Below are 14,074 nucleotides of genomic sequence, written 5' to 3' on the forward strand. Positions count from 1 at the left end.
ACTCAAAACCCCAAAAAATGGACTCAAAACCCCAAAAAATGGAATTATTGGGGCTGGAAATGGACTCAGAACCCCAAAAAATGGAATTATTGGGGCTGGAAATGGACCTGAAGGCCTCAAAAATGGACTTGGAGACCCCAAAAGACCCCAAAAAATTGAATTATGGGGCTGGAAATGTACTCAAAACCCCAAAAAATGGAATTATTGGGGCTGGAAATGGACCTGGAGGCCCCAAAAATGTCAATTATGGGGCTGGAAATGAAGCTAAGACCCCAAAAAATGGAATTATTGGGGCAGAAAATGGACTTGGAGGCCCCAAAAATGGACCTGGAGGCCCCAAAAGACCCCAAAAAATGGAATTATGGGGCAGAAAATGGAGATGGAGGCCCCAAAAAGTCAAATTATGGGGCAGAAAATGGACCTGGAGGCCCCAAAAATGGACCTGGAGGCCCCAAAAATGGACCTGGAGGCCCCAAAAATGGACCTGGAGACCCCAAAAAATCGAATTAAGGGGTTGGAAATGGATTTAAGACCCCCAAAAATCAACTTGTGGGGTAGAAAATGGACCTGGAGGCCCCAAAATCAGAGCCCCAAAAAATGAAATTATGGGGCAGAAAATGGACCTGGAGGCCTCAAAAATGGACTTGGAGGCCCCAAAAGACCCCAAAAAAAGTCAATTATGGGGCAGAAAATGGAGTTAAAACCTCGAAAAATCGAATTATGGGGCTGGAAATGGACCTGGAGGCCTCAAAAATGGACTTGGAGGCCCCAAAAGACCCCAAAAAAAGTCAATTATGGGGCAGAAAATGGAGTTAAAACCTCGAAAAATCGAATTATGGGGCTGGAAATGGACCTGGAGGCCCCAAAAATGTCATTTATGGGGCTGGAAATGAAGTCAAGACCCCAAAAATGTCAGTTATGGGGCAGAAAATGAAGTCAAGACTCCAAAAAATGTCATTTATGGGGCAGAAAATGGACCTGGAGGTCCCAAAACACCCCAAAAAATCGAAATATGGGGCAGAAAATGCACCTGGAGGCCCCAAAAATGGACTCAAAACCCCAAAAAATGTCAATTATGGGGCTGGAAATGAAGTCAAGACCCCAAAAACGTCAATTATGGGGAAGAAAATGGACCTGGAGGTCCCAAAAATGGACTTGGAGGCCCCAAAAAACCCCAAAAATGTCAGTTGTGGGGCTGAAAATGGATTTAAGACCCCTAAAAATGGAATTATGGGGCTGGAAATGGACTCAAAACCCCAAAAAATGGAATTATGGGGCAGAAAATGGACCTGGAGGCCCCAAAAATCAATTTATGGGGCTGGAAATGGAGTTGAGACCTCAAAAAATGTAAATTATGGGGCAGAAAATGGAGTTGAGACCCCAAAAAGTCAACTTGTGGGGCAGAAAATGGACTCAGAGACCCCAAAAATCAAATTATGGTGTTGAAAATGGAATCAAAGAGCCCTAAAATGTCATTTATGGGGCAGAAAATGGACCTGGAGACCCCAAAAATGTCATTTATGGGGCAGAAAACGGAGTTGAGACCCCAAAAAATCAACTTATGGGGTAGAAAATGGACCTGGAGGCCCCAAAAACGGACTTGGAGGCCCCAAAAGACCCCAAAAAATCGAATTATGGGGCTGAAAATGGATTCATACCCCCAAAAATCAACTGGTGGGACTGGAAATGGATTCAAAGACCCCAAAAAATGTCAATTATGGGGTGAAAAATGGACTTTGAGACCCCAAAAATTCACTTTTAAGGCAAGAGAAGGACTCAGAGACCCCAAAAAAGCCACTTTTGGGGTGAAAAATGGACTTTTGAACCCTAAAAAAGCCACTTTTGGGGTAAAAAATGGACTTTTGAACCCTAAAAAAGCCACTTTTGGACTCGAAAATGGATTTTAAACCCTAAAAATTCACTTTTAAGGCAAGAAAAGGACTCAGAGACCCCAAAAAGCCACTTTTGAGGTCGAAAATGGACTTTTGAACCACCAAAATTCACTTTTAAGGCAAGAAAAGGACTCAGAGACCCCAAAAAAGCCACTTTTGGGGTCAAAAATGGACTTTTGAACCCTAAAAATTCCACCTTTGAGGTCGAAAATGGACTTTTAAATCTCCAAAATTCACTTTTAAGGCAAGAGAAGGACTCAGAGACCCCTAAAAAAGCCACTTTTGGGGTAAAAAATGGACTTTTGAACCCTAAAAATTCACTTGTGGAGCAGAAAATGGATTCAAAGACCCCAAAAAATTCACTTTTAAGGCAAGAGAAGGACTCAGAGACCCCAAAAAAGCCACTTTTGGGGTAAAAACCGGACTTTTGCACCCCTAAAAAAGCCACTTTTGGGGTCAAAAATGGACTTTGAACCCTAAAAATTCACTTTTGGGGTCGAAAATGGACTCAGAAAACCCCAAAAAATTCACTTTTAAGGCAAGAAAAGGACTCAGAGACCCCAAAAAAGCCACTTTTGGGGTAAAAACCGGACTTTTGAACCCTAAAAAAGCCACTTTTGGGATCAAAAATGGACTTTGAACCCTAAAAAAGCCACTTTTGAGGTCGAAAATGGACTCAGAGACCCCAAAAATTCACTTTTAAGGCAAGAAAAGGACTCAGAGACCCCAAAAAGCCACTTTTGGGGTAAAAATGGATTTTGGGACCCAAAAAAGCCACTTTTGAGGTCGAAAATGGACTCAGAGACCCCCAAAATTCACTTTTAAGGCAAGAAAAGGACACAGAGACCCCAAAAAAGCCACTTTTGGGGTGAAAAATGGACTTTTGGGACCCAAAAAAGCCACTTTTGGGGCAGAAAATGGACTTTTGAACCCTAAAAAAGCCACTTTTGAGGTCGAAAATGGACTTTTAAATCTCCAAAATTCACTTTTAAGGCAAGAAAAGGACTCAGAGACCCCAAAAAAAGCGACTTTTGGGGTCAGAAAATGGACTTTTAAACCCCAAAAATTCACTTTTAAGGCAAGAAAAGGACTCAGAAAACCCCAAAAATTCACTTTTAAGGCAAGAAAAGGACTCAGCCAAAAAAAGCCACTTTTGGGTTAAAAAATGGACTTTTGAACCCTGAAAATTCACTTGTGGGGCAGAAAATGGACTCAAAGACCCCAAAAATTCACTTTTAAGGCAAGAGAAGGACTCAGAGACCCCAAAAAAGCCACTTTTGGGGTAAAAATGGACTTTTGCACCCCTAAAAAAGCCACTTTTGGGTCAGAAAAAGCCGATTTTGGGACCTCCCCCCCCCCCCCCCCCCCCCCAAAGGAAAAGCCTTTTCTGGAAGTGGGGGAGGGGCTCCCGTGGGGGGGAGGGGCCTGGAAAGGGGGAGGGGCAGAGCTTGCGTGGCCACGCCCCGATGGATGACGTCACTCCCCTTCTGGCCCCTCCCCCTCCCCCCCAGGCCACGCCCAAAGGGTTCAAGAGGAAGATCTCGGTGCTCTGTGAGTGGGGCGGGGCTTAAACCAGGGGCAGGGGCTTAAACCAGAGGGTGGGGCTTAAACGAGGGGCGGAGCTTAAATGAGGGGGTGGGGCTTAACTGAGGAGGCGAGGGCTTAAGGAGGGTGGGGCTTAAAGGAGGGGCGGGGCTTGAAAAGGGGTGGTGGCTTGAAAAGGGGCGGGGTTTGGAGAGAGAAAAAGGGCGGAGTCTGGAAATTTGGGGAAAATTTGGGGAAAAAATGGGAGAAATTTGAAGAAAAAAATGGGGGAATTTGGGAATATTTGGGGGGATAATTTGGGGGGAAATTTAGGAAAAATTTGGGAGGAAAATGGGGAAAATTTGGGGGGAATTTGAGAGGAAAAAGAGGGAAATTTTGGGGGAATTTGGAAAATTTGGGGGGAAAATGGGGAAAAAAATTAAGGGGTAAATCTGGGGAAAAAATGGAAGAGTTGGGGAAAATGTGGGAGGAAAATGGGGAAAATTTGGGGGAAAAAATGGGGAAATTTGGGGGAAAATTTAGGAAAAATTGGAGAGGAAAATGGGGAAAATTTGGGGAAAAAATGGGGGAATTTGGGAAAATTTGGGGGGAAAATAGAGAAAAAAATTAAGGGATAAATCTGGGGAAAATGGAAGAGTTGGGGAAAATGTGGGAGGAAAATGGGGAAGATCTGGGTGAAAATTTGGGAAGAAAATGAAGAAATTTGGGGGAAAAATGGGGGAAAATTTAGAGGAAATTTGGGAGGAATTGGGAGGAAAATGAGGGGAAAATTTGGAGGAAAATTGATGGAGAAATTGGGAGGAAATAAATTGGGGAATTTGGGAAAATTGGTGGGAAATTGAGAAATTGAGGAAAATTGGGAGAAAATGAGGGGAAATTTGGGGAAAAATTGGAGGAAATTTGGGTGGAAATTTGGAGGAAAATTTGGGGGAATTTGGGAAATATTGGAGGAAAATTGGGGAAATTTGGGGGAAAATGGGAAATTTGAGGGAAAATTTAGGGAAAAATTTGGGAGGAAAATGGGAAAATTTGAGAGGAAAATGGGGAAAATTTGGGGGAAATTGGAGGAAAAGTGGGAAAATTTGGAGGAAAATGGGGAAAATTTTGGGGAAAAATTGGGAGGAAAATGGGAAAATTTGGGATGAAAATCAGGAAGATTTGGGTGGAAAAATTTGGGGAAAATGGGGAAAATTGGGGAAATTTGGGGGAAATTTGAGGGGAAAAATGGGGGAAATTTGGGGAAATTATGGGAAAATTTGGGGAGAAAATGGGGAAAAATTGAGGGAAAATCTGGGGAAAAATTGGAAGAATTTGGAGGAAAATGTGGGAGAAAATGGGGAAAATTTGGGGAAAAATTGGAGAAATTTGGGAAAATTTGGGGGGAAAAATTTAGGGAAAATTTGAGAGGAAAATGGGGAAAATTTGGGAGGAAAAATTTGGGGGAAAAATGGGGGAATATTTGGAGGGAAAATTTGGGGGACTTTGGGAAAATTTGGGGGAAAAATGGGGGAATTTGGGAATATTTGGAGGGAAAATTTTGGGAGAAATTTGGGGAAATTTGGGAAAATTTGGGGGAAATTTAGGAAAAAATTGGGAGGAAAATGAAGAAGATTTGGGGGAAAAATGAAAGAATTTGGGAGGAAAATTTGGGAGGAAAGTGGGGAAAAATTTGAGAGGAAAATGGGGAAAATTTGGGGGAAAAATGGGGGAATTTGGGAAAATTTGGGGGAAAAATTGGGGGAAAATTTAGGGAGAAAATTTGGGGGAAATTTGGAAAAATTTGGGAAAATTTGGGGGAAATTTGGGGAAGATTTGGGAGGAAAATTGGGGAATTTGGGTGGAAATTAGGGGAAAAATGGAGGAAATTTGGGGAAAAATGGTGTGAAATTTGGGGAAAATTTGGAGGAAATTTGGGAGGAAAATGGGGAAAATTTGGTAGGAAAATGGGGAAAAATTTAGGGAAAAATGGGGGAAAAATGAAAAAATTTGAGGAAAAAAAGGGATAATTTGGGGGGAAATTGGGGAGGAAATTTGGGCAAAATTTGGGAGGAAAATGGGAAAAAATTTGGTGGAAATTTGGGGTAAAAATGAAAAAATTTGGGGTAAAAATGGAGGAATTTGGGGGGAAATTGGAAATGGTTTGAGTGCTGTGGGCGTGGCCTAATCGCCAGTGGGCGTGGCCTAAGCCGCTGTGGGCGTGTCTAACCTTAAACCCCGCCCCCCTCCCCTCCCAGCAGCCAATCGCGGGGCCGCGGAGGCCGAAGGGGCGGGGCCCGGAGGGGGCGGGGCCTCCTCGGGGGGCGGGGCCTCCTCGGGGGGCGGGGCCCGGAAGCGTCGCTGGGGGAACAGCTCGGCCTGCGCCCCCCCCAAGAGACCCTCGATCAGCATCACAACGGACTCCCTCAAGGTTTGGGGGCATTTTGGGTCATTTTGGGGCTTTTTGGGGCTTTTTGGGGCTTTTTGGGGTGGATTTTGGGTTGGTTTTAGGGGCAGGTTTGAGTCACATTTTGGGGTCTTTTTTGGTCCAGTTTTGGTCCAGTTTTGGGGCACTTTTAGGGTCGGTTTTGGGGAGCATTTTGGGGTCATTTGGGTCAGTTTTGGGTCCAGTTTTGGGCTCATTTTGGGTCAGTTTTGGGTCAGATTTTGGGGCAAATTTGGGTTGGTTTTAGGGTCACGTTTTGCAGTCATTTTGGGTCAGTTTTGGGTCAGTTTTAGGGGCTGTTTTGGGTCACATTTTGGAGTCATTTTGGGTCCAGTTTTGGGGTCATTTTGGGTCAGTTTTGGGGCAGATTTTGGGTCAGTTTTGGAGCAGATTTTGGGTTGGTTTTAGGGGCAGGTTTGAGTCACATTTTGGGGTCATTTTCGGTCCAGTTTTGGGGCTGTTTTGGGCTCATTTGGGGTCAGTTTTAGGGGCTGTTTTGGGTCACATTTTGGGGTCATTTTTGGTCCAGTTTTGGGGTCATTTTGGGTCCAGTTTTAGGGCAATTTTGGGTTGGTCTTGGGGAGCATCTTGGGGTCGTTTTGGGTCAGTTTTAGGATCAGTTTTGGGTCAGATTTTTGGGTCAGTTTTGGGTCAGTTTTAGTGTTACTTTTTGGGTCAGTTTTAGGGTCAGTTTGCATCAGATTTTGGGGCTGTTTTAGATCAGTTTTAGGTCTGGTTTAGGGTCAGTTTTAGGGTCGGTTTAGGGTCAGTTTAGGGTCAGATTTTGGGTCAGTTTAGGGTCAGTTTTGGGGTCAAACCCCAAGAGACCCTCGATCAGCATCACCACAGACTCGCTCAAGGTAGGGGGGTTTTTGGGGGCATTTGGGGGATTTTTGGGGTCATTTTGGGGTGGATTCTCAGTCAGTTTTTGGTTAGGTTTAGGGTCGGTTTTGGGGCACATTTTTGGGTCGGTTTGGGGCTTTTTTGGGTCAATTTGGGTCAGTTTTGGGGCTGTTTTGGGTCACATTTTGGGGTCATTTTGGGTCCAGTTTTGGGTCAGTTTTGGGGCAATTTGGGCTTGGTTTAGGGTCAGTTTTAGGTTCAGTTTTGGGTCAGATTTTGGGGCAGTTTTAGGTCCTGTTTTAGGGTTAGTTTTGAGTCAGATTTTGGGGCATTTTTGGGTCAGTTTTAGGTCCAGTTTTGGGTCAATTTTGGGGCAGTTTTAGGCTCAGTTTTAGGCTCAGTTTTGGGTCACGTTTTGAGCCATTTTTGGGCTGGTTTAGGCTCAGTTTTAGTCTGGTTTAAGTCCAGTTTTGGGTCAGATTTTGGGCCATTTTTGGGTTGTTTTAGGCTCAGTTTTAGACCCAACTTTAGGTCTGATTTTTGGGGCGTGGTGGGCGTGGCTTGGACGAATTTGGGGGCTTGTCCATCCCAAGCCCCTCCCCCTAATTTGCATATCCAATGACAGAGCCTGATCCCGGAGATCCGAGGCGGGGGCGGGGCCGAAGTCCTGGAGCTCCACCCGGACGAGGGGGAGGGGCCCGAGGTGGGGGCGGGGCCTGAGGGGGCGGAGCCCGGCCCGGCAGGAGGAGGGGAGGAGCCTCCTGTGCTGGCCCCGCCCCTCAGCCCCTCCCCCACCAGGCCCCGCCCCTCCTGCCCCTCCCCACCTGGGGGCGGGGCACAACAACCCCCCCCTGAAGATCTGCAGGACCGTCACCCAGGTCAGAAGAAACCACGCCCACCTGACCTGAAACCACGCCCACCTGACCTGAAACCACGCCCACCTGACCTTAAACCACGCCCACAATCCTTAAGCCCCACCCACAACCTTCAAAGCCCACCCACAATCCTTAAACCCCACCCACTGCCCTTAAACCACACCCACCATGTTTAAACCACGCCCACAACCCTTTAAGCTCCACCCACAACCCTCAAACCCCACCCACAACCTTTAAGTCCCGCCCACAACCCTCAAACTCCACCCACAACCCTTAAACCCTTAATCCCTTTTTTCTCTGAAATTTTTCCTTTTCCCCCCCAAATTTTAATCCCTTTTTTTCCCTTAAAATTCCCTTTTTTTCCCCTAAATTTTCCTTTTTTCCTCTTAAATTTTATTTTCATTTTCCCTTTCTTTCCCCAAATTTTAATCCCTTTTTTTTTCCCAAATTCTCTTTTATTTACCCCAAAATTCCCGTTTTTTTTTCCCCCTTTTCCAGGTGGGTGCCTCGAGAGCGGGGGGGGTGAGGGAGGGCGGACGAGGAGGAGGAGGAGGAGGGACAGAGGGGAGAGGGGCAGGAGGGGCGGGGCCAGGACAAGCCCTCCCCCGCCCAGGAGGCCCCTCCCCAGCCAGGCCACGCCCGAGGGGAGGAAACAGGGTGAGTTGGGGGGAAGGGGGAATTTGAGGGAATTTTGGGGGGAATTTGGGGGAAAAGAGAGCAAAATTTGGGAGAGATTTGGGAAAATTTGAGGGGAAATTTGGGGGAAAAAGGGCAAAATTTGGGAGAAAATTTTGGGGAAAATTTTTTTGGGAAAAATGGCAAAATTTGGGAGGAAATTTGGGAAAAAAATGGGGGAAATTTGTAGGTAAAAGGCAAAATTTGGGAGGAAATTTAGGGGGAAATTTTGGGGAAAAAAGGGCAAAATTTGGGGAGGAAATTTGGGAAAATTTGGGGGGAAAAAGTAAAATTGGAAAGTTTGGGGGAAAAATGGGGAAAATTTGGGAGGAAATTTGGGGAAAATTTTTGGGGAGAAAATGGGAAATTTTGGGGGAAATTTTTTTGAAATTTGGGAGGAAATTTGGGGGTATTTGGGCTAAAATTTTGGGGTAAAAAAGACAAAATTTGGGTACATTTGGGGTGGAAATTTTGGGGTAAAAAAACAAAATTTGGGGTATTTGGGGTGGAAATTTTGGGGTAAAAAGGGACAAAATTTGGGGATATTTGGGGTGGGAATTTTTGGGGTGAAGAAGACAAAATTTGGGGATATTTGAGTTGGAAATTTTGGTTTAAAAAAGACAAAATTTGGGGTTATTTGGGGTGGAAATTTTGGGGTAAAAAGGGACAAAAATTGGGGATATTTGAGGTGGAAATTTTGGGGTGAAAAAAGACAAAATTTGGGGACTTTGAGGTGGAAATTTTGGGGTAAAAAAAGACAAAATTTGGGTATATTTGGGATATAAATTTTGGGGTAAAAAAGACAAAATTTGGGTACATTTTGGGCTGAAATTTTAGTGTAAAAAATGCCAAAATTTTGGGTTAAAAAGCCCTGAATTTTGGCATCAAAACCCCCCAAAATTCACCTTTAAAAAACCCCAAAACTTGGGTTAAAAACCCGGAATTTTATAACAAAAATTTGTGTTAAAAATATAAAATTTTGGGGTAAAACGACGCAATTTTGGGGGGGTGGGGAGGGGCTTTGTGGGGAGGGCAGCCCCATTGTGACCCCTCCCCCTTTCATTTTTAACCCTCCCCTCATTTTAACCCCTCCCCTCATTTTAACCCCTCCCCTCATTTTAACCCCTCCCCCTTTTTAGGCGAGGCCCCTCCCCCTCCCGACGCCCCCTGGCGCGGAGGGGGAGGGCGGAGAGGAGGGGGAGGGGCAGAGGGCCCTCCCCACCTTTTGCTGCCGGTGGACGAGCCCGTGCGGGCCCAGCCCCGCCCCTCCCCCGACAGCGCCCCTCCCCCATCGTGCACCTCTGCAAGCCTGGTACGGGGGAGGGCGGGACCCAAATTTGGGGGGAGGGCAGGAACCCCAAAATTTGGGGGGAGGGGCAGGACACCCAAAGTTGGGGGGGGGAGGGCGGGACACCCCAGAATTGGGGGGAGGGGCGGGACACACAAAATTGGGGGGAGGGCGGGACATCCAAATTGGGGGGAGGGCAGGACACCCAAAATTTGGGGGAGGGAAATGTAAAGTTTGGGGGTGGGGAGGGGGTAAAAGGGATTTTGGGGGTGGGGAGGGGTGGGACACCCAAAATTTGGGGGAGGAGAAAAGGGAATTTGGGGGGTGGGGAGGGGTAAAAAGGGGTTTGGGGGTGGGGGGAGGGCAGGACACCCAAAATTGGGGGAGGGTCAGGACACCCAAATTTGGGGGAGGGCGGGAACCCCAAAATTTGGGGGGAGGCGGGACACCCAAATTTGGGGGGAGGGCGGGACACCCAAAATTTGGGAGGGGGAGGGAAATTTGGGGGGAGTGGGGGAGGGAATTTGGGGGTGGGGGAATTTGGGGGTGGGAGAGGGAATTTGGCGGTTGGGGGAGGGCGGGACCCCAGAATTTTGGGGGGAGGGGCGGGACACCCAAAATTTGGGGGAGGAGGGAAAAGGGGATTTGGGGGGTGGGGAGGGCGGGACCCCAAATTTTGGGGGAGTGGGGAGGGAGAAATGTGAAGTTTGGGGGTGGGGGGAGGGAATTTGGGGGTGGGGGAGGGGAGATGTAAAATTGGGGGTGTGGGAGGGGAATTTGGGGTCGTTTTAGAGGATTTTGGGACCAACCCAAGAGTTTTTGGGGGCCATTCTGGGAGGTTTGGGGGCGATTTTGGGGGGTTTTGGGGTTTTTGGGGTAATTTTGGGGGGTTTTGAGTGGATTTTGGGGTGTTTGGGGGTGATTTTGGGGGTTTTCGGGGTGATCTTGAGGGTTTTTGGGGTGATTTTTTTCAGTTTTGGGGTGATTTTGAGTGGTTTTGAGTGGATTTTGGGGTGTTTTGGGGTGATTTCGAGGGGTTTTGGGGTGATTTTGAGGGTTTTTGGGTGATTTTGAGGGTTTTTGGGGTGATTTTTTGCAGTTTTGGGGTGTTTTGGGGTGCCTTTGAGGGTTTTCTGGGGTGATTTTGGGTGTTTTGGGGCCATTTTGGGGGTTTTTGGGTCAATTTGAGGTGTTTTGGGGCCATTTTGGGGGTTTCTGGGGTGATTCTGAGTGGTTTTGAGTGGATTTTGGGGGTTTTTGGGGTGATTTTGGGGGGTTTTGGGGTGATTTTTTGCAGTTTTGGGGTGATTTTGAGGGTTTTTGCGTTGATTTTGAGGGGTTTTGAGGTGATTTTGGGGTGTTTTAGGGTGATTTGGGGGGTTTTGGGGTGATTTTGAGGGTTTTTGAGGTGACTTTTTGCAGTTTTGGGTTGATTTTGAGGGTTTTTGGGGTGATTCTGAGGGGTTTTTAGTGGATTTTGGGGTGCTTTGGGTTGATTTTGAGGGTTTTGGGGGTGATTTTGAGGGTTTTTGGGGTGATTTTTTGTAGTTTTGGGGTGTTTTGGGTTGATTTTGAGGGGTTTTGGGGTGATTTTGAGGGTTTTTGGGGTCATTTCAAGGGTTTTTGGGGCCATTCCAAGGGTTTTGAGGTGATTTTTTGCAGTTTTGGGGTGTTTTGGGGTGATTTTGAGGGGTTTTGGGGTGATTTTGAGGGTTTTTGGGGTGATTCTGAGTGGTTTTGAGTGGATTTTGGGGTGTTTTGGGGCCATTTTAAGAGTTTTTGGGGTGATTTTGAGGGTTTTTTGGTGATTTTGAGGGTTTTGGGGGTGATTTTGGGGTTTTTTGGGGCCATTTTAAGGGTTTTTGGGGTGATTTTTTGCAGTTTTGGGTTGATTTTGAGGGTTTTTGGGGCATTTCAGGTGCATTTTAGGGGGTTTGGGAGCAATTTGAGAGGGTTTTGGGCCATTCCAAGGATGTTTGGGGCCATTTTGGGGGTTTTTGAGGTGAATTTTTGCAGTTTTGGGGTGATTTTAGTGGGTTTTGGGGTGTTCCAGGTGCATTTTAAGGTGTTTTGGAGCAATTTCAGAGGGTTTTGGGACCATTTTAAGGGTTTTTGAGGTGATTTTTTGCAGTTTTGGGGTGTTTTGGGGTGATTTTGGGGGTTTTTGGGGTGATTTTGGGGGGTTTTGGGTTGATTTTGAGGGTTTTTGGGGCGTTCCAGGTGCATTTTAGGGGGTTTTGGAGTGATTTAAGAGGGTTTTGGGGTTATTCTGAGTGGGTTTGAGTGGATTTTTGGGTGTTTTGGGGTGATTTTGAGGGTTTTTGAGGTGATTTTTTGCAGTTTTGGGGTGTTTTGGGTGATTTTGAGGGGTTTTGGGGTGATTTTTTGCAGTTTTAGGGTGTTTTGGGGTGATTTTGAGGGTTTTTGGGGTGATTTTGCAGTTTAGGGTGATTTAGGGTGTTTTGGGGTGATTTTGAGGGTTTTTGGGGTGATTTTTTGCAGTTTTGGGGTGATTTGGGGTTTTTGAGGTGATTTTGAGGGTTTTTGGGGTGATTTTGAGGGGTTTTGGGGTGTTTTGGGGTGATTTTTTGCAGTTTTGGGGTGTTTTGGTGTGATTTTGAGGGTTTTTGGGGTGATTTTGAGGGGTTTGGGGGTGATTTTTTGGGGTTTTGAGTGGATTTTGGGGTGTTTTGGGGTGATTTTGAGGGTTTTTGGGGTGATTTTGAGGGTTTTTGAGGTGATTTTGAGGGTTTTTGGGGTGATTTTGGGGGTTTTTTGGTGATTTTGAGGGTTTTTGGGGTGATTTTGGGGGTTTTTGGGGCCATTTTAAGGGTTTTTGGGGTGATTTTTTGCAGTTTTGGGGTGGTTTTGGGTTGATTTTGGGGGTTTTTGGGGCGTTCCAGGTGCGTCCCTTCACGCTGGGGCAGCTGAAGGAGCTGCTGGGCCGGACGGGGAGGCTCAAAGAGGACGGGTTTTGGATCGACAGGATCAAATCCCACTGCTTTGTCACGGTGAGGGGGGCTCAGAATCCACACAAATCCAACCAAAATCCATCCAAATCTGCCTAAAATCACTTTAAATACATCCAAATCCACCCAAAATCCACCCAAATCCAACTAAAATGCCTTTAAATTCACCCAAAATCCATCCAAATCCACCTAAAATGCCTTTAAATAGAGCCAAATCCACCCAAATCCACTTGAAATCCACCCCCAAATCCACCCCAAATTCAACCCCAAATCCCCCCCAAATCCACCCAAAATCCATCCCCAAAATCCACCCCAAATCTACCCCAAAATTCAACCCCAAATCCCCCCCAAATCCACCCCAAATTCAACCCCAAATCCCCCCCAAATCCACCCAAAATCCATCCCCAAAATCCACCCCAAATCTACCCCAAATCCACTCAAATCCCCCCCAAATCAACCCAAAATCCATCCCCAAAATCCCCAAATCCCCCAAATCCACCCCAAAATTCAACCCCAAATCCCCCAAATCCACCCCAAATCCCCCCCAAATCCACCCCAAAATTCAACCCCAAATCCCCAAATCTCCCCCAATTCACCCCAAATTCAACCCCAAATCCCCCAAATCCACCCCAAATCCCCCAAATCCACCTAAAATCCACCCCAAATCCCCAAAATTCAACCCCAAATCCATCCCCAAATCCCCCAAATCTACCCCAAAATCCACCCCAAATCTACCCCAAAATTCAACCCCAAATCCACTCCCAAATCCCCCCAAAATCCCCCCCAAATCCACCCCAAAATTCAACCTCAAATCTCCCCTCAAATCCACTCCAAATTCACCCCAAAATCCTTCCCAGTCCCTCCCAGACCCCAAACCAGTTCCTCCCAGTCCCTCCCAGTTACCCCAAATCTTCTCTAAACCCCTTTTAACTCTCTCCCAGTCCCTCCCAGTCCCTCCCAGTGCCCCCCAATCCCCTCCCAGTCCTTCCCAGTATAAACCAGTAACCCCCAAACCAACTCCCAGCCACTCCCAGTGCCTCCCAGTCCCTCCCAGTGCCCCCCAATCCCCTCCCAGTCCCTCCCAGTCCCTCCCAGTCGCTCCCAGTGCCCCCAATCCCCTCCCAGTGCCCCCAATCCCCTCCCAGTGCCCCCAATCCCCTCCCAGTGCCCCAATCCTCCCAGTGCCTCCCAATCCCTCCCAGTGCCCCCAATCCCCTCCCAGTGCCTCCCAATCCCTCCCAGTGCCCCCAATCCTCCCAGTGCCTCCCAATCCCTCCCAGTGCCCCCAATCCCTCCCAGTGCCCCCAATCCCCTCCCAGTCCCTCCCAGTGCCCCCAATCCCCTCCCAGTGCCCCCAATCCCTCCCAGTGCCTCCCAATCCCCTCCCAGTGCCATCCTCCCAGTCCCCTGCCCAATCCCTCCCAGTCCCTCCCAGTGCCCCCAATCCCCTCCCAGTGCCCCCAATCCCTCCCAGTGCCCCCAATCCCCTCCCAGTCCCTCCCAGTCCCTCCCAGTGCCTCCCAATCCTCCCAGTGCCCCCCAATCCCTCCCAGTCCCTCCCAATC

The 14,074-nt window shown here is 47.4% G+C and overlaps 1 protein-coding gene across 8 annotated transcripts; it reads left to right on the forward strand.

Moving 5' to 3' along the window:
* The first annotated feature begins 588 nt into the window (after positions 1-588).
* LOC126642817 (WAS/WASL-interacting protein family member 1-like) lies at positions 589-8,073 on the forward strand. Of its 8 annotated transcripts, none has more exons than XM_050320771.1 (5): positions 589-1,134; positions 1,580-1,805; positions 3,404-3,443; positions 5,672-5,844; positions 7,328-8,073. In XM_050320771.1, the coding sequence occupies exons 1-5, from the start codon at positions 1,013-1,015 to the stop codon at positions 7,751-7,753; spliced, it is 987 nt and encodes a 328-aa protein (XP_050176728.1). In that variant the 5' UTR covers positions 589-1,012; the 3' UTR covers positions 7,754-8,073. The 8 variants fall into 8 exon arrangements, 6 of the variants coding, with proteins under 6 accessions (XP_050176728.1, XP_050176726.1, XP_050176729.1 ...); XM_050320769.1 differs by having other exon boundaries at positions 589-978; positions 1,497-1,805; XR_007629560.1 differs by lacking the exon at positions 589-1,134 and adding an exon at positions 2,096-2,304 and having other exon boundaries at positions 1,389-1,805; positions 2,845-3,443.
* Positions 8,074-14,074: the final 6,001 nt, after the last annotated feature.

The sequence above is a fragment of the Myiozetetes cayanensis genome, unplaced genomic scaffold (genome assembly GCF_022539395.1).
Source record: "Myiozetetes cayanensis isolate MyiCay16 unplaced genomic scaffold, myiCay2020 scf241, whole genome shotgun sequence".
NCBI classification, from domain to species: domain Eukaryota; kingdom Metazoa; phylum Chordata; class Aves; order Passeriformes; family Tyrannidae; genus Myiozetetes; species Myiozetetes cayanensis.